The sequence below is a fragment of the Heptranchias perlo genome, chromosome 17 (assembly GCF_035084215.1).
Source record: "Heptranchias perlo isolate sHepPer1 chromosome 17, sHepPer1.hap1, whole genome shotgun sequence".
NCBI lineage: Eukaryota > Metazoa > Chordata > Chondrichthyes > Hexanchiformes > Hexanchidae > Heptranchias > Heptranchias perlo.
The window spans coordinates 58054832-58074286 of record NC_090341.1 but is presented as its reverse complement, the minus strand read 5'-3'; the positions used below and the strand labels follow the sequence as shown (position 1 = coordinate 58074286).

General features: G+C 41.0%; 1 protein-coding gene across 2 annotated transcripts in view; it reads left to right on the top strand.

Moving 5' to 3' along the window:
* LOC137334329 (NCK-interacting protein with SH3 domain-like) overlaps window positions 1-19455 on the top strand; it is a 222808-nt gene that overhangs the window by 9452 nt on the left and 193901 nt on the right. Inside the window, exons 2-7 of one of the 2 annotated variants that reach the window (XM_067999024.1) lie at window positions 485-654; window positions 1588-1657; window positions 1749-1978; window positions 2071-2346; window positions 2424-2631; window positions 13792-13980. The exons of the other annotated variant lie outside the window; for it this stretch is intronic. Of the exons in view, the coding sequence (XP_067855125.1) occupies window positions 1604-1657; window positions 1749-1978; window positions 2071-2346; window positions 2424-2631; window positions 13792-13980 (957 nt within the window). The 5' untranslated portion in view covers window positions 485-654; window positions 1588-1603. The remainder of the gene's footprint in view (window positions 1-484; window positions 655-1587; window positions 1658-1748; window positions 1979-2070; window positions 2347-2423; window positions 2632-13791; window positions 13981-19455) is intronic. 2 annotated transcript variants of the gene reach the window in all.

Below are 19455 nucleotides of genomic sequence, written 5' to 3'. Positions count from 1 at the left end.
GGACCCAGTTAATATTCTAGAATATGGCACAATATAAAATGGTCTTACAAACACCAATAGTGATAAAACACTTAATAGCAGGCCAAATGCTTTTGAGAATACAGCTCATGGTTAAGGCTGGATGCAAGTTGCCACGCAATGCCCACCAGTTAACGTGTTGTAGATTTCTTTGACACCCTGTATATGTAGAGGAAATAAACTTGGGATTGGGGGTGGGGAAAGGGGAAATGTGCATGCCAGGGTAATACTTTGCATTTTGGCCTCCTGGCGTATGTACAGAGTAGGTAAGAGCAGTTTTTCTACTAACAGAAGTACAAGCGCATTTCATAAAGAATTGTTTGGTCACGTGTGCTTGCTGTTCTTTTCTGCCCGCTAACTGGCACTGAAACAGAGTTGTCCCCTGCTTTCAGCTGTAAATCAATCAGGGCTCCGGAACTGTGGTCTTTAGTTTTCTATCTTTTTTTGGTGGTGTTGGGGACTTGAGGAAGCTTTGCGGCTGCAGTGGGGAAAAGACTGCTGAAGCATTTGAGAATCGACAAATGTATTCGTTGACAAGATGGGCAACTTTGGAGGAACTCAGCAAGGCTGTGGAAGGACCAGCTGGTTTTGATGTGCAGTTGTGACGCTAAAAGGGTGCAAGTTAAGTTTTGAAAGGTAAGAGGAAAATAATATATAGTGTGTTTTTAAATGTGTTTTTATTCCTTTCAATAAAATTTATACAGTACTGTGGGGTAGTAAAGTCATTGAAGGAGACATAAAACTTGAAGTACTCACAATTTAGGTTTGAGTTTTCAGTGAATATTGCAGAGCTTGGGCATTTAGGGTGGAAATGTATGTTCAAGAAATTCCACAAAACAATTCATTATTGCAGGGTAATAGAGACCGGTAGCAATTAACTATGGTAATGGAATACACAAAGGAGTAATATGATGTTATTGTGCAAAGGCTGCAAAGCATTGTGAAGAAATTGAACATACTGATTGTGAAGACTTTTTAGTGTGTTTGGATATGTATGATTGAATAATGGAGAATTAGTTGTTGATTGGATAAAGATAGTGAACAAGATTTTTTTGTATCTTTGTTTTTAATTTGTTTATACAGCATTGTGTTTAATGTGTGTGGGGAAATTGGGCTGTGATTTTTGAACAAGTTTCTTAGTTTCCACAATTACTATCTTTGCAATATTTGCCATCGCCGGCAATCCATTCTGTGAATTCCAAAGGTACTGACGAGCCCTAGTGTCTCGGAATTACCAAAACAAAGGCTAAGTTGATGTTATTTGGATGGTTCAAATTTAGCAGCTTCCCTAGAATGAGAGCGTGTTAGGTTATTACACTTCTAATTTAACTAATCGTCAGTTGATTTTGAAAGGGAGCGTTAGCAAAGAAAAGGTGTGCTCTAAATTTATAAATCCATGTAGATATTGAGATATTAAGGTAAAAACCAGAAGATGAAATAGTTCAATTGATTTAAAACCTTTTTATTGTTCACAGAAGCAGAAGGGATAAAAACACATTTAAAAATTATCATTCTTTTATTTAAGCATTTCGTATTTTATTTTTAACTTCATGTTTCACATTTTTCCAGTTTGGATGGACATACAATGCATCGCTCTATTTTAGAATTGTTTCACCGTAAAACTACAAGATCACCTGAGGTAATCATTTTGATTTTTAAAAAATTGTTTTTAATGATTTAGTTTTAAAAATGATCACTAGAAATGCAATTTCCTCATCTTTCCTTTGCAGAATTCTGAAGGGGATTGTGCTAATGGCCATGAGATTGATGAAGATGAAGACAAAAGCGGTGAAAATTATGCCAATTGTATTGATGACGAACTAAAGGAAACTTCTGACATTGATTTTGGAGCAATAAAAAAGTGTAAAGGAAGTAATTGTGGGCTCAAGTCGTGGATTCAAATGGACCCACGACTGTTCTGTTTTCTATACGATGAGCAGCAGAACAAGTGCTATTGCAAGTAAGCATAAGTATTTAAGAAGCAAGTATTATTGAAAATGCATTGTTGAGATTATGCACAAAAAAAACCTTTCTTGATGTGTTCTATTTTAGAGTCTGTGTTGATAATAGCATTACTGATACAGAGTGGACAAGTGGTAGGTCTCAACCGCAAGGTGGGTGGAAAAAAGATTACTTGCTTCGCCACCTGGCCAGTAGGGAACACCTTCAGGCACTATCGGTCCCATTAAATGCAGCCAACTGGGAGAAGGCACTATTTACTGATGCTCTGAGCAGTGACACAAAAGAGGACGTTGTTCACCTTCTCAGAAATGTTCTTTGGCTAATCAAGGAACAGTTACCCATTTCCAAAGCTAAAAGCCTACACAGGTAAAGACTGTTTCTACAAATTATTTTTTCTCCCTGTGCTGTTTCTATCTTTTTCTCACAATCATTTTTCATTTTAGGTTAATAGAGAGCCACTGCGTGCCATTGGGTAGACGCCACAGAAGTAAAAATTATAGCTGGCAGTTTGTTGCTGCTCTTAATGAACCTGTTGAGGCAGAAAACTTATTGGCATTAAAGCAAGCCAGGGTTCATTCTCTGATTGTTGATGAAAGTTCAAATATTGCCACTGAAAAGCACCTGATGATGTACACAAAATTTCTTGCGAAGGTAAGACTCTCTATTTACCTACACGTGGGGGTGGGGTTTATGATTCCAAATGAGTATCTGTCCGACAGAAAGCTTGCAACAAACTTGACTGCTCTTGCCACCAAAGGTATTTCTTCCAAAAAGAGAGATTCATAAGAGCTGCACCGTCATTATGATTCTATCATCATGGTTACTATGTCAGTGGATTTCAACCAAATTCAATCTATAGATTAATTATGCATGTGGATTGGTTTTTGAAAGTAGAGCAAAGAGAAGGTCTGTTTGTTTTCAATGTCCCTTGACATTTATTTTTGCAAAAAATACCCACAATTATGAGAGAGACATCAAGCACGATACTGCAAGCAATTAGGAAGGCAGATGGTATGTTAGCCTTTATTATAAGGGGGTTGGAGTATAAGAGTAAGAAAGTCTTGCTACAATTGTACAGGGCTTTGGTGAGACCACACCTGGAGTACTGTGTTTCAGTTTTGGTCTCCTTACCTAAGTAAGGATACACTTGCTTTACAGGGGGTGCAATGAAGGTTCACTAGATTGATTCCTGGGATGAGAGGGTTGTCCTATGAGGAGAGATTGAGAATGGGCCTATATTCTCTGGAGGTTAGAAGAATGAGAGGTGATCTCATTAAATCATGTAAAAATTCTTTGAGCACTTGACAGGGTAGATGCTGAGAGGCTGTTTCCCCTGGCTGGAGAGTCTAGACCTAGGGGTCATAGTCTCAAGATAAGGGGTCGGCCATTTAAGACTGAGATGAGGAAAAATTTCTTTTCTGAGTGTTATGAATCTTTGGAATTCTCTACCCCAGAGGGCTATGGATGCTGGGTCATTGAATATATTCAAGAATGAGATGAATAGATTTTTGGGAATCAAGGGATAGGGCGGGAAAGTGGAGTTGAGGTTGAATGGCGGAGCAGGCTCGAGTGGCCGAATGGCCTACTCCTGCTTCTATTTCTTATGTTCTTAATCATGTGTGTAGATTCCTTGTAGAAATTGCACTGCTTGTGTGAAATTGAGTCAGATATTTGGATTACTAACGAGAGAGAATTGACCAATTTGATCTAAACTCCAATGAAGTTCAGTAGAGGTGTGTTGCTTTCTTGGCTATTGACAATTTCATTGTGATGCATAATCTTTTTGGCCAGATTTAAATGTGGGTATTGGTGCTTGCTAGTGAAATTCAAGATGCTGTGTTCCCCATAATGTTTAATATCAATTGAAGGAGAAGGAAAATGTAGGAAAAAGTATTTCCTCACATAAAATGTTATTTTACCGCTTTTAATTATAATGATTTTTCAGTCACTGGTGTCACCTGCTCTTGCAATGCCTATTTTTTTCACCCCGCTCTCACCCTGTATATCTGCGGGGGTGGGGGGGTTGCGGCCCCTGTATAGGCACGGGGTGGGGGGGGGGGACTTGTGGCCCCTGTATAGGCACGGGGTTGGGGGGGGTTGCGGCCCCTGTATAGGCACGGGGTTGGGGGGGGGTTGCGGCCCCTGTATAGGCACGGGGTGGGGGGGTTGCGGCCCCTGTATAGGCACGGGGTGGGGGGGGGGGTTGCGGCCCCTGTATAGGCACGGGGTGGGGGGGGGGTTGCGGCCCCTGTATAGGCACGGGGTGGGGGGGGGGGGTTGCGGCCCCTGTATAGGCACGGGGTTGGGGGGGGTTGCGGCCCCTGTATAGGCACGGGGTGGGGGGGACGACTTGTGGCCCCTGTATAGGCACGGGGTTGGGGGGGGGGTTGCGGCCCCTGTATAGGCACGGGGTGGGGGGGGGGTTGCGGCCCCTGTATAGGCACGGGGTTGGGGGGGGGACTTGTGGCCCCTGTATAGGCACGGGGTGGGGGGGGGGTTGCGGCCCCTGTATAGGCACGGGGTTGGGGGGTTGTGGCCCCCGTATTGTCACGGGGTGGGGGGGGGGTTGCGGCCCCTGTATAGGCACGGGGTGGGGGGGTTGTGGCCCCTGTATTGGCACTTCTTAAGCGAGAGTACTTGTTCACCTATTAATATGCTCCCACACAATGAAACCTGTGGAAGTCCAGTAAAAAGTGTAATACAACCTCTGAGCCTTGAGAATAGTTTTAGTTCAATCAATTTAAATGACAAAAAATCATCAACATTTTGGGATTCTCTATCAAAGGTATAGACAAGAGTTAGCTTGTGTGACTGCTCTCTCGAGTTGCCAAATCTTGATTGAAAATCCACTGCTGGTTTGCATATTTGAACATTTCAGGTTTAAGAGACTCCCAACTTCTTTCATGCAACGAAAATGTAACAACTTTTGTTTCCTCTTGCTTCTCAGTTTCAGCTTATTTCTTTCCCTGAAGTTCAGTTAGTTGAAAGTGTTTTGTCCAATCAATTAGAAAAATGTCTGCAACAAATGCAGGCTCCACCAGACTTACATTCCGAAATGTGATCATCTCTGCGGACAGGCCAAAAGCTTTCTTCGGTTCTTTGCTCTGGCACGCTTCTGCTGAGAATATAAAATGTGACATTTTGTTTTCTATTTCTTGGAGAAAAGGGACAAATTGTTGAATTAAGGCCCATGCAATTGGAATAACATTGGAAATTAATGACTGATATTCATTTAATAGCACTTCTGCACACACTGCCTCGTGATGTAGGATGCAGTAAGTGACTACACTGTTGTTGCTGCGTCTTCAGAAATCTGGTTCCTTTTTAGACTTGCCTCTCCTGCAATTTTCTAGTCATGCATGGGGTTCCATTACTAGTTATGCTAGCTAGCCTTTTCTAATCTAATTCAGCTGTCTTTTGCTTGAATTTTATCTGCAATACCAACATCCTGTTACAGTGGAATGAAGAATGATGCTGAGCTGCTTATTGATGCCTAACACACAAATTAATAGCTGACTGAGATCACTAGCATCTGTGCTTTTATCAATGACTTTAGGGGAAAAAAGCACATTGCCTCTGCCTCGGCTTTCAGCTGCTTATCGACTTTAGATGCCTTGCCTGAGACTTGCCTTTGGTTTTCTGGCTTATGCTGACAGTCAGATTTGAGCATTCCTTGGGACACAAGCTGACTGCACCCAACACGCATTCCTTGACAAGCTCACCATCATTTGTTGGTTTTCTTGTTGTGCAACTCAGTAAGTAACTTTATAACTTGCTTATATTACTGCTTTGTTTGATGTCCCAGAAGTAGTAAATATCTACTGCTTCTATAGGTTCCTCTTGAGCTCTTTGATCTTTGAAATCATCATTGCAGTTCTTGTGCAGGGTTCTAGTGGCCTGCATCATTTGCTGCCTTTAGCACAGTAACAGTACATGACACAATGGGAAGTCGCCATATACTTCCGAGACCAGGAGTGACATTCATTATCAATTTTGCTGTGGCTGTTAAAAGCTATTGCTATGTGCACCGATGACCTCTGCTAAATTAAATGATTTTTATGTAATTAAATACACAAAGTACTCCCCTGCTCCTCAAGATATAATTAAAAAAAATAATTTTGTGTAATTGTAAATGCCATCTGGCTTATTAGTACATAAGCTATAAGGCAATCACCAAATTTTAGGTAGTGTTTGTATTAGTAAACGATGACTAAGTCAAAAGCTATTGGTGAAAATTTCTCATGAAAGAAAGTTCAAATGAGCTGTCTTTGGGGCTGCCGCAATCCATTTTATCCGTAATATCCTCTCAAAATAGAGCTTTGTTGGCATAAGTTCCCCTTTCTAAATCCACAATGATTGTAAGCTGTTGCTTTACGGGTAGTTTCCCAGCCCTTAGAATAGATTTCATTAGTTTGGTTGTTTGGGGCCTGTAGTTGCCTGGGTCAAAATTGTTGGTATTTTTGAAATATAGGTACTATGTCTGCTTGCTTTCAGCCTAGCGGAGCCTGGCCTGTGACCTATCAATTCCTCCTTGATATTGTATACTAGTGCTTCCAAAATTGCTCCTTGGTCTCTCTTAGCATCCTGGGATATATTTAATCACTCTTTGGGATTTGTTCTTAAATCTCCCTGATTCATCAATTATTTCTATCATGCTGACTTCAAAATCCTCTGGGATATTGGGTGTACTTCAGATATTGAGTAGCAAGTAAATACTTGTGATAGAAATACTTGTGATAGAAATTTATTTAATGTTTTGACTATTTTGCATTTAACTTCTCTGCAACTTAAACTGAATTCTGACTTCCTTTCTAACTACTCTTTAACTGTTGTAATGCTGGAAGAACATTTGTACCTAACATCCACCGTATTCACCTCTAGGGTTCTCTGAATCTCTAATATCCCTTTTGCCAAATTCCTAAACTGAGTTCTTCTCTTCCTCCCTCCATTGTACTTTGTAAGTTTGTTCAATTTATTTCTACTTTAATTCTCTATTCACCCATTTTGTTGTCTGTTTAGCTTAGTTATTTTTCTTGGTTATGTTTTCTTGCATATGCAGCAGTTTTAAGTGCTTTTATTTTTCCTCAATTGATTAAACTTTCAGTAATATTTCCCAGTGAATTTCTTTTACTTCAGCCCTCATTCCTTTTGAAGTTTCTTTTAAAATCATATATTTTTATCCTGCTTCTTGGTTGTCCGATAACCTTTTGATACTTTACTGAGGTCACTAGAGTCTGGAGGTGCCAATAGGCTGGCCCGGTCACTTATAACAACTAGGTCTACATCTGAGTTGCCTTCAGCAGAGTCCTTGATTGGATCAAAGAGTAATTTTACATCTTATTCACCACTTCAGTTTCTGTTGCCTCGCTTTTATGCTGTAAGTCCCAGTTTATATTGAGTTGACTGAAGCCACCTATTATTACAACATTGTCTTTACATATCTCATCTCATAGAACATATTATTGTCACCACTGTTGTTAGTCCAGCCCTCTGTTAATGTAAGACTTAGTATTTCATTTTGTGTCTTCCTTAATTTGAACATATAAAGTTATTTTTCGTCCCCTGTGAAAATTCTCCTACCGCCATGGGTATGGAGCTCACTTCGATCTCCTGGGGTAAGCAATGTTCCCCATCATATAATTTCCCACTGTTGCATGTAACTAACTAAAGCATCTTGTTTCGAATGCTTTTAAAATTCATGATGTGGAGATGCCGGTGATGGACTGGGGTGGATAAATGTAAGGAATCTTACAACACCAGGTTATAGTCCAACAAATTTATTTTAAAATCACAAGCTTTCGGAGATTATCTCCTTCGTCAGATGAATGAATGAAAAGGTTCTCAAATCGCATATCTTATACTATGTTGGGACAGCATCACACCAATCAAAAGGTGTCGTTGTTATTCAAACAGGCCAGTCACGGAGAACAGCACGTCCCAGTACACTAGATATACATTGTGTCTATTACACAGGCAGGCAGAAAGAAACTCAAAATGGCAGAGAGAGAGAGAGAGAGAATTTTTAAAAACATATAATTTTTTCCCCCCCTTTTTGCTGGTGGGGTTACGTGTAGCGTGACATGAACCCAAGATCCCGGTTGAGGCCGTCCTCATGGGTGCGGAACTTGGCTATCAACTTCTGCTCGACGATTTTGCGTTGTCGTGTGTCTCGAAGGCCGCCTTGGAGAACGCTTACCCGAAGATCGGTGGCTGAATGTCCTTGACTGCTAAAGTGTTCCCCGACTGGGAGGGAACCCTCCTGTTTGGCGATTGTTGCGTGGTGTCCGTTCATCCGTTGTCGCAGCGTCTGCATGGTCTCGCCAATGTACCATGCTCCGGGGCATCCTTTCCTGCAACGTATGAGGTAAGCAACGTATGAGGTAAACAACGTTGGCCGAGTCACAGGAGTGTGTTCGTCGTCATCGATGACATGTTGAAGGCTGCGGAGAACATGGCGTAGTTTCTCCGCTCCAGGGAAGTACTGGACGACGAAGGGTACTCTGTTGGTTGCGTCCCGTGTTTGTCTTCTGAGGAGGTCTATGCGATTCTTCGCTGTGGCCCGTCGGAACTGTCGATCGACAAGTCGAGCGTCATATCCCGTTCTTACGAGGGCGTCTTTCAGCGTCTGTAGGTGTCCATCGCGTTCCTCCTCGTCTGAGCAGATCCTGTGTATTCGTAGGGCACAGGCCCTACGAATACACAGGATCTGCTCAGACGAGGAGGAACGCGATGGACACCTACAGACGCTGAAAGACGCCCTCGTAAGAACGGGATATGACGCTCGACTTGTCGATCGACAGTTCCGACGGGCCACAGCGAAGAATCGCATAGACCTCCTCAGAAGACAAACACGGGACGCAACCAACAGAGTACCCTTCGTCGTCCAGTACTTCCCTGGAGCGGAGAAACTACGCCATGTTCTCCGCAGCCTTCAACATGTCATCGATGACGACGAACACCTCGCTATGGCCATCCCCACACCTCCACTGCTCGCCTTTAAACAGCCACCCAACCTCAAACAGACCATCGTTCGCAGCAAGTTACCCAGTTTTCAGGAGAACAGCGTCCACGACACCACACAACCCTGCCACGGCAACCTCTGCAAGACATGCCAGATCATCGACACGGATACCACCATCACACGAGAGGACACCACCCACCAGGTACATGGTTCATACTCCTGTGACTCGGCCAACGTTGTTTACCTCATACGTTGCAGGAAAGGATGCCCCGGAGCATGGTACATTGGCGAGACCATGCAGACGCTGCGACAACGGATGAACGGACACCACGCAACAATCGCCAAACAGGAGGGTTCCCTCCCAGTCGGGGGACACTTCAGCAGTCAAGGACATTCAGCCACCGATCTTCGGGTAAGCGTTCTCCAAGGCGGCCTTCGAGACACACGACAACGCAAAATCGTCGAGCAGAAGTTGATAGCCAAGTTCCGCACCCATGAGGACGGCCTCAACCGGGATCTTGGGTTCATGTCACGCTACACGTAACCCCACCAGCAAAAAGGGGGGAAAAAAATTATGTTTTTTAAAATTCTCTCTCTCTCTCTCTCTCTCTCTCTCTCTCTCTCTCTCTGCCATTTTGAGTTTCTCTCTGCCTGCCCGTGTAATAGACACAATGTATATCTAGTGTACTGGGACGTGCTGTTCTCCGTGACTGGCCTGTTTGAATAACAACGACACCTTTTGATTGGTGTGATGCTGTCGCAACATAGTATAAGATATGCGATTTGAGAACCTTTTCATTCATTCATCTGACGAAGGAGATAATCTCCGAAAGCTTGTGATTTTAAAATAAATTTGTTGGACTATAACCTGGTGTTGTAAGATTCCTTACATTTTAAAATTCAGGTATGGATACTCTAATCTCTATTTTTTCTTATTATTTTGTGGCCTTGGTGTTATTTTCTTTAAATGGATTTGCTTTCTCGTTTAAAAAATTTAATATCTTTCCATCCTCACCAGATTTCAACCGATAGAGGTTTGGTGAAGTGGGTATACATTCCTTTGTCTGGATGAGAAGCTGCCTAAATTGCATTGGAAGTATTTCAGGTGTTTAATAATGTGCACTAAGTTCACCTCATGCACCCTCTTCCCTTTAATCCTCTCTGGTAAAGCACCGTCAGAAATTTAGCTTAGCTGGCAGTTGAAGTGCCATTATGTTTACAATCAGTTAATAGCTGTCCAGAATTTGATGATAAAATAATTGGTTTTCAAGCACTAGTTGAGCTTGCAAACCAGTTTTTTATTCATTATTCTTAGGGTTACTAGAGCTGCTAAAGAAATAAAAGTGCCAGTGTATTAGCTTGTATGCAGTCGTGTAGTCCACACACACACACACACACACACACACACACACACACACACGAAAGAGGGAAAAAAAATATTTTAAGGAGAGAAACCTGGGGGTGTGCTTTTAGTTTTTGTGTATATTTTGAAAGTCGGGAACCTTTTACTTACTTTGTAGTGGATAACTACAGTTGATCAAGTATTTTCCTCCTTTAGGGGAGATTTTCACTTGTACCTGGAGCTGCTCTAATGGCATTGATTATGGGTGTAACTGTGTGCTTCAATGTAGGACTCCATTCACAACCAGACATTGGTGCTTTGGATTGGTCCAACTTTTTCTAGTTCGGATGCTTCCTGCTAGCCATTCATATTCTGAAGTGCCAATTTCGAGTTAAATTGTACACTCAATCTATGTCATATGATCAATTCTGTATGAGCATGGAGACCTGAATTATCATAGAATCATAGGTTATAGCATGGAAGGAGGCCATTCAGCCCATCGAGTTCGCACCTGCTCTATGCAAGAGCAATCCAGCTAGTCCCACTCCCCCGCCCTATCCCCGTAGCCCTGCAAATTTTTTCCTTTCAAGCCCAGGATCCCATATGCTTTTTTAACCGCTTTCTCAACCTGCCCTGCCACCTTCAACGATTTGTGTACATATACCCCCAGATCTCTGTTTCTGTACCCCTTTTAGAATTGTGCCCTCTAGTTTATATTACCTCTCCTCGTTCTTCCTACTGAAATGATCACTTCGCATGTTTGTGTTAAATTTCATCTGTCATGTGTCCCCCCATGCCACCAGCCTGTCTATATCCTCTTGAAGTCTATCACTATCCTCCTCACTGTTTACTACACTTCCAAGTTTTGTGTCATCTGCAAATGTTGAAATTGTGCCCTGTACACCCAAGTCCAAGTTCCAAGTCATCAATGTATATCAAGAAAATCAGTGTTTCTAGCACCGACCCCTGGCGAACGCCACTGTACACCTCCCTCCAGTTCGAAAAACAACCGTTCGCCACTACTCTGTTTCCTGTCACTTAGCCAATTCTGTATCCATGTTGCTACTGCCCCCTTTATTCCATGGGCCGCAGTCTTGATGATAAGCCTACCATGCGGCACTTTATCAATCGCCTTTTGAAAGTCCATATACACCTCTTCAACTGCATTGCCCTCATTTGCCCTCTTTGTTACCTCATCAAAAAACTCTTATCAAGTTAGTTAAACATGGTTTGCCTTTAACAAATCCGTGCTGGCTTTCCCTAATCAATCCACACTCGTCCAATCGACTGTTAATTCTGTCTCGGATTATCATTTCTAAAAGTTTCCCCACCACTGAGGTTAAACTGACTGGCCTATAGTTGCTGGGTTTATCCTTACACACTTTTTTGAACAAGGGTGTAATATTTGCAATTCTCCAGTCCTCTGGCACCACCCCCATATCTAAGGATGATTGGAAGATTATGGCCAGTACCTCCGCAATTTCCACCCTTACTTCCCTCATCAACCTAGGATGCATCCCATCCAGACTGGGTGACTTATCTACTTAAAGTACAGCTAGCCTTTCACTTCTTCTTTGTCAATTTTTAGCCCATCTAGCATCTCAACTATATCTTCCTTTACTGAGACTCTGGCAGCATCTTCTTCCTTGGTAAAGACAGATACAAAGTACTCATTTAGTACCTCGGCCATGCTTCTGCCTCTGAGTAGATCTCCTTTCAGGTCCCTAATCGGCCCCACCCTCATCTTATTACCTGTTTACTGTTTGCATAGCAATGGAAGACTTTTGGATTCCCTTTTAAGTTGGCCGCCAGTCTATTCTCAATCTCTCTTTGCCCCTCTCATTTCCTTTTTCACTTCCTCTCTGAACTTTCTATATTCAGCCTGGTTCACTTGTGTTATCAACCTGACATCTGTCATAAGGCCCTTTTTATCTGTTTCATCTCACTCTCTATCTCTTTTGTCATCCAGGGAGCTCTTATCTACTTAAAGTAGATAAGTCACCCGGTGTTGACTGGTCTTCCCTTGTGGAAAATATCTAACTACCCAGTTAAGAAATAAATTCAAAGATATTTTCCTGCACTAAAGGTGGCACTCCTAGGCATTTTCTCTTTTAAAGTTGTACTGATTCCTAAAGTTTTTTTCTTAAGTCGAACTAAAGATGTGGGAGAAGAGGAAGGAAAGACAATTCTCTTTCTAATTTAGGTTTAAATATATTTGCAGAGGTAGAAGTTGATTATTGTAAATACAAGATCTCTCTCACCTGCTTCCTCTATAACCAAGGACAACCTACTGGGCTGAGACCTAGTAGGATTTGGCTAATGGCTCTAAATTGGCTACTGGGAGGTGACCAGGAGTGGATCGACATGAATGTTCTTTTAAAAACAAGTTGTTCCAGCCCTGCTCTGAAGAGAAGCTCCTAAAGTCTATTCTCTCTTCCTTTCTTCCTATTTTCCCCTCTCTTTTACACTTCCTTTTATGGCTTTCTGTGGCTCAAGAACAGCTCTTGGGTAGCAGTTTGCAGTTGCATGTCCCGTCGTTTCCTATGAAGCTGCTCAGGATGCTCCCTGTCTAACGAGGTGAGAGACCCTACTTGATTCTCCTTGTTGGCAAAGACACTAATGAATATTACCTTCTATGAAAAGAGGAAGTACTTTGAACAAAATGTACTCCCTGATATTTTCCTTCTCCTTTTAAGAACCTAAAAGCAGCATTTTCTTAAAACCCTGAATACTGATGGAAATCCAAACAAGACATTAGGAATTTTCTGTGTGATCATTTGGTTGCATGATCACATGCATCCCTGAGGGTCACTGCAGCTTGCCAGTGATCTAGATTGGTTGATTTCATTTGTGTCTGAATTTCTCCTCAAAATTGCCCTCCAGACTTTTTAAAATCACTGGAGATTGGAAATAGAAATCATCCGCTGCTAAAACTTCCATCATGTGAGCACCTAGGAGAGCATTGACTTCTGTCAGCCAGAAGGTTAACAGGTGTGCATTGACTAAGTAGTTTGGATGATTTTCTGTTCTAAATGTCTTTAAATAGTACCTGACCAGGAGAGGGGTTGGGAGTCTGTGCTGATATCTCTCCCTCTTAGTTAGTTGCAGTATCTCTATTGCTGCCTCAGTTGCGATTGAGCTGCAAAGTTCTCCATCGAACAACTTCACGTAGAACTGTTGAAATTGGTCCATTAAAGTATAATTAAATTGAAATGTTGGATATTGATATTAATATCTTGGGCCTCCTTTTCAAAGGCCTAACATACTACAGTGCTGTAACTAACCTTCCCAAAATATTTTTTTTCTTGTAAATCACTTCTCTTCTCCCTGCCACTAGAAATGATGGCAGTGACTGTTTTCTATTTTTTTTAATGTCAGCCTGTTCCATAAATGCCAATTTATCACCTCAACATACAAAAGGTGTAAGTGAAGTTTGTCCACTGTTTTGTGTGCTTTGCTGTAAAGGAATAGTACATGGGTAAGTGGTTACGTTTATTTTTTTATACAGACTGAGCTACAGGTGAAATTTATAAAGCTGCTGTATCTGGATGGTAAAGCTGATGCTGTATCCCTATACAAATCTATAAAGAAATTCTATGTTGAGCACCAAATCTGTCTGCAGTCTATGACCATGATAACCACAAATGGTTCAGCCATTATGATGGGATCGAAAGGAGGTCTTCATGTCAAGCTCAAGGTAAAGTAATTGTAATATTGACTCTTAAAACTTTAGTTATTTGTTAATGATGGAATTCCCATTAAATTAGCAGGATGGGGATTGTTGTTTCGTAATTGTTAGTAAACTATTGAGGTGCTTTATTATACTGATACAAAAATTGCATGTAATCATTTGAGTGTAAAAGTGAGATTTTTATATAGTTCTCCTGTGTCTGAGATGGATTTTCAGTACTCATCTGAGATTTGACCAGGTGGTTTTCAGAATTGGTTCAATATTCTAGTGTAGCCTAACAATAGAGGAAGGATGCAATCTTCTGTAAAAATCCTCCAAGTACGGAGTAATTGATACGATTCAAGTCTATCAACCGAGAGAATTAAAAGTATATAGAGGTGGCCAAGGAATAAATATTTTCCATTTCAACACCATTTTGGGGTTAACTTCAATTTTTCACAACATCTGAAGTATATAGTTATCCAAAGTTTTAAATGCATTTCTTTGTGCTTAAAATCCATCTCTAAGAAAGAGAAATGGTTGTGAGTCCCAATAATTGGGCTTTCTGTCCTCTAGTTATATTGTGTGAATCAAGTTCCTTTTAGAATATTAAAAAATTTAAAATAAACAGTTGCTACATTGGAACATAAAGCATGAAACAAGACAGGACCATGTGACCATTCATTTATTTCATAGACCATGTCAATTCACTAACTCCTGAGGAAAAGATGTGCCTGCCCATGCCTTTAAAAGTAAATCGAGCCAAATTCCAGAATGCTCCTCCAGTCCTAAATACAGCTCTGGCCCCAGCAGTTCAGGAAGGCTCATATTGCGCATAGTATTCAATCATCTCGAACAGCCTTAATGCTCCAGATTTTCTTGTAATGGTGAGATTGTCACTGCCGTGAATTCCGTGGTCTAACGCGCTAATCTCACTGTCGGTAACTTCCTCCATATTTTCCTTAATCTCTAATTAGAATGCCCCACAGCCAGCATGGCGGTGAATCGGAAGCGATGTGGACATTGTTTTCCAGCGATTCGATGAATGGAACCGTTTTTATTTTACCTGCACAGAAACTCCTGACATTCTTGTAAGACCGACACACATTATTTTTTTGGGTGGTAACATAAAGACTTAAAACTAGCTCTTGAGCGAAGTGGAAGGGTGGCATTACTCCTTTTCTCGGTGGAATCAGTCAGCCTGCTTCTCTTTACATCATGTGATTAGCATTATGAATTTGATTATGGAGGTTCCATGGGTTTGCTGAGCCTTTTTTCTAGTAGCAGAGTGGCTCTAGGTAAGCTAATGCAATGGTTTGCTATAATAGTGTGAACAATTTTTAAAGAAATCGATCAATGAGCAATAAATCACCCTGCTGCCAGGCCACCAGCCCCATTGTTTTTAAGTCTAAGTGGCAGGGACATGAAAACTGGCAAAGTTACAGCAAAATCACCATCACTGTTGTATTTAATCGGTGAGGGGTAACAGCAGCTCAGAGCCGAAGTCCTAGGAAAATATGGAGCACCATTAGTGATGACGTAAGTCTTACTCCATAATTTCCTCTTTCTTTTACACCGTTCAAGAGTCCCGACAACATCGATGCACCATTATAATGGCGCAAGTCTCCAGAAAAATCTGGGCCAGTGTTTCTAATCATGGATTCATTCAGCTTTTTTAAGACTTTTATTATCTGCTTTGGCTGAGATTATGTTCCAGTTATCTAGCAGTTTGAGCTAGGGGTGTGGAGAGGAGAAAGAATTTCTTCTAATCTGAACAATTTTTTATTTCTGTGCTTACATTTTAAATAATGCATTTATTTGCATTATCCATTTATCACAACTTATTAAAGACCTGGACCATGTCTCATCTCAATCTTCTCCCCATTAAAAACACATTCAGTTCTGAGTCTCTTTTCATAACAAAGTTCTGAGTTCCAAATAATCCACTGAACCCTTTCCATAGCAGCTGTACCCATTTCAAAATAGGGAGTTGACAACCACATCCAATGTTACCATGTAGGATGTAGGCTAACATGTTTCAACTTGTAGGCAGAGACCCTTGATATGTGTCACAGTGCATTTCTTCAAATTGAGAAACTTAGGTGCAGGATGCCACCAAGGTTGAAAAGAGCAGAAGATTAGATGAATGAGGAAATATTGATTAGGTAATGCTGTGCTTGTGTTTCAAAAGCATGTGGATTGTAGGAGAAAATAGACTGAAGAAGATAAGGCCTGGGCAAGGAGATAGTGTGATGAGTCTTGGTTTTAAAGCAGGGAGGAGGACGATCTTAACATAGCTTTATCAATAAATGACTGGATACTTCTGGTGAACATAATCTCCCCAATCCTTCTCCACCTAATGGAAATCTTCCATGTACCTGTGTTTCCTTTTCTGGTGTGCATAACCTGTCACTAATTTTCTGGCACAAGAATTAAAACTTTATTTTAAAGCTTTTAGCTTATAAAATTGAGACATGAATTTTTATTGGGATTCAGAAGGATGTTGTATTAAACTGAAGTGTTAATCTGTATGTTTTTTTCCCTTGGTAACTAACTTACACGGAATGATGTACAGTACAGTAACAGGCCATTCGGCCCATTAGATCCATGCCGGTGTTTATGCTCTGCACGAGCCTTCTCCCACCCTTCTTCATCTAACCCCATCAACATATCCTTCTACTCCTTTCACCCTCGTTTGTTTATCTAGCTTCCTCTTAAATGTATCTATGATATTCGCTTCAACTACTTCCACATTCTAACCACTCTCTTGGTGAAGAAGTTTCTCCTGAATTCACTATGAAATTTATTCGTGACCATCTTATATTTATGGCCCCCTAGTTCTGGTTTCCCCTGCAAGTAGAAACATCTTCTCTACGTCTTTTCATAATCTTAAAAACCTCTATCAGGACACCCCTCAGTGTTCCCTTATCTGGAGAAAAGAGCCCCAGCCTGTTCAATCTTTCCTGATGGGTATAACCTCTCAGTTCTGGTATCATCCTAATAAATCTTTTTTCTATCTTCTCCAGTGCCTCTATATCCTTTTTATAATGTGGAGACCAAAACTGTTCACAGTACTCCGTGTGGTCTAACCAAGGTTCTATACAAGTTTAACATAACTTCCCTACTTTTTCAATTCTATCCGTCAAGAAATGAACCCCAGTGCTTGGTTTGCTTTTTTATGGCCTTATTAACCTGAGTCGCTACTTTTAGTGACTTGTGTATCTGTGCCCCCAGATCCCTTTGCTCCTCTACCCCAATTAGACTCTTATTTTCCAAGGAGTATGTGGCCTCCTTATTCTTCCTACCAAAATGCACCACCTCACATTCATCTATATTGAAATTCATTTGCCAATTAAACGCCCATTCTGCAAGTTTATTAATTCCTTCTCGTATTTTGTTGCAGTCCTCCTCAGTATTAAATAAACCCCCAATTTGGTATCATCCGCAAATTTTGAAATTGTACTTCTGATTCCTGAGTCCAATTCGTTTATGTAAATGGTAAACAACAGTGGTCCCAGCACCGATCCCTGTGGAACACCACTTCCCACCTTTGCCTTTTAACTACCTTTAACCTCATCTCTTTTCTGTTTTGTAGCCAGCTTGCTATCCATTCTGCTACTTGTCCCCTGACTCCACATGCTCTGACCTTAGTCATGATTCTACCATGTGGTACCTTATCGAAGGCCTTTTGAAAATCCAAATATATTACATCTACTACATTATCCTTGTCTACTCTTTGTTACTTCAAAGAATTCAGTAAGGTTGGTCAAACATGACTTTCCCTTCAGAAATCCATGCTGATTATTCTTTATTATATTTTCGGTCTCTAGTTGTTTTTCTATTACATCTTTGAGTAAGGATTCCATTATCTTTCCTATCACCAATGTTAAGCTAATTGGTCTATAGTTCCCTGGACTTGTTCTATCTCTTTTAAACACAGGAATCGCATTAGCTTTCCCCAGTCCTCTGGCACTATTCCCTTTTCTAATGAATTTTTATATATACGATGTAGTGCCTCTGCTATCTCTTCCCTAGCTTCTTTTAATATGTGCGAATGCAATCCATCCGGACCAGGGATTTTATCTTCTCTAAGTTTGATTAGTTTGTCAATTATCTCCCCCCTTTCTATCTTAAATGTCTTTATATCTTCTTTGATTGCTTCTAATGTCATGCCCACCTTGTTGGTCTCTCTGGTAAATACTGAGGCAAAGTAGTTATTTAATATTTCTTCCATTTTGCTGTCATTACCTGTGAGTTTATTGTGTGTATCCCTGTCCTGATCTTTCTTTTATTATTTAAGTGTCATTAGAATACTTTACTATTTCTTTTTATATTCCTTGATAATTTAATTTTGTAGTTTCTCTCTGCCTTCCTAATTGTTTTTTTTTTACTTCTTTCCTAACTTCCCTTTTGTCATTCTCTCATTTGTTGTCAGTGTACTTAGTATGAACATACAAATTAAGAGCAGGATTAGGCCATTCGGCCCCTCAAGCCTGCTCTGCCATTTGATAAGATCATGGCTGATCTGATTGTGATCTCAACCCGACTTTCCCGTCTACTTACTACAACCTTTGACTCCCTCGTTAATCAGAATCTATCCATCTCAGCCTTAAAAATATTCAGTGACCCTGCCTCCACCACTCTTTGGGGAAGGGAGTTCCACTGACTCATAACCCTCTGAGAGAAAAAATTTCTCCTCATCTCCGTCTTAAATGGGTGAGCCCTTATTTTTAAACTGTGGCCCCTAGTTCTAGCCCTCCCACAAAGGGAAACATCCTCTCAGCATCTATCCCTTCTAGTCCCCTCAGGATCTTATATGTTTCAATAAGATCACCTCTCATTCTTCTAAACTCCAGTGTATACAGGCCCAACTTGTCCAACCTTTCCTCATAAGATAACCCCCTCATCCCAGGAATCAGTCGAGTGAACCTTCTCTGAACCACCTCTAAAGCAATTATGTCCTTTCTTAAATAAGGAGACCAAAACTGCACACAGTATTCTAGATGTCGCCCTGTCCAACTGTAGCAAAACATCTCTACTTTTATATTCCATTCCCCTTGCAATAAATGACAACATTCCATTTGCCTTCCTAATCACTTGCTGTACCTGCATACTAGCTTTTTGTGATTCATGTACTAGGACACCCAGATCCCTCAGAGTTCTGCAATCTCTCTCCATTTAAATAATATATTGCTTTTCTGTTCCTCCTGCCAAAGTGGACAAGTTCACATTTTCCCACATTATACTCCATCTGCCAATTTTTTGCCCACTCACTTAACCTATCTATATCCCTTTGCAGACTCCTTATGTCCTCTTCACAATTTACTTTCCTACCTACCTTTGTGTCATCAGCAAATTTAGCAACCATACATTCGGTCCCTTGATCCAAGTCATTGATATAGATTGTAAATAGTTAAGGCCCAAGCACTGATCCTTTTTGAGACTTTTCTAAGTGCCCTGCTGTAATCTCCGTAATAATAGATTCTAGCATTTTCCCTATGA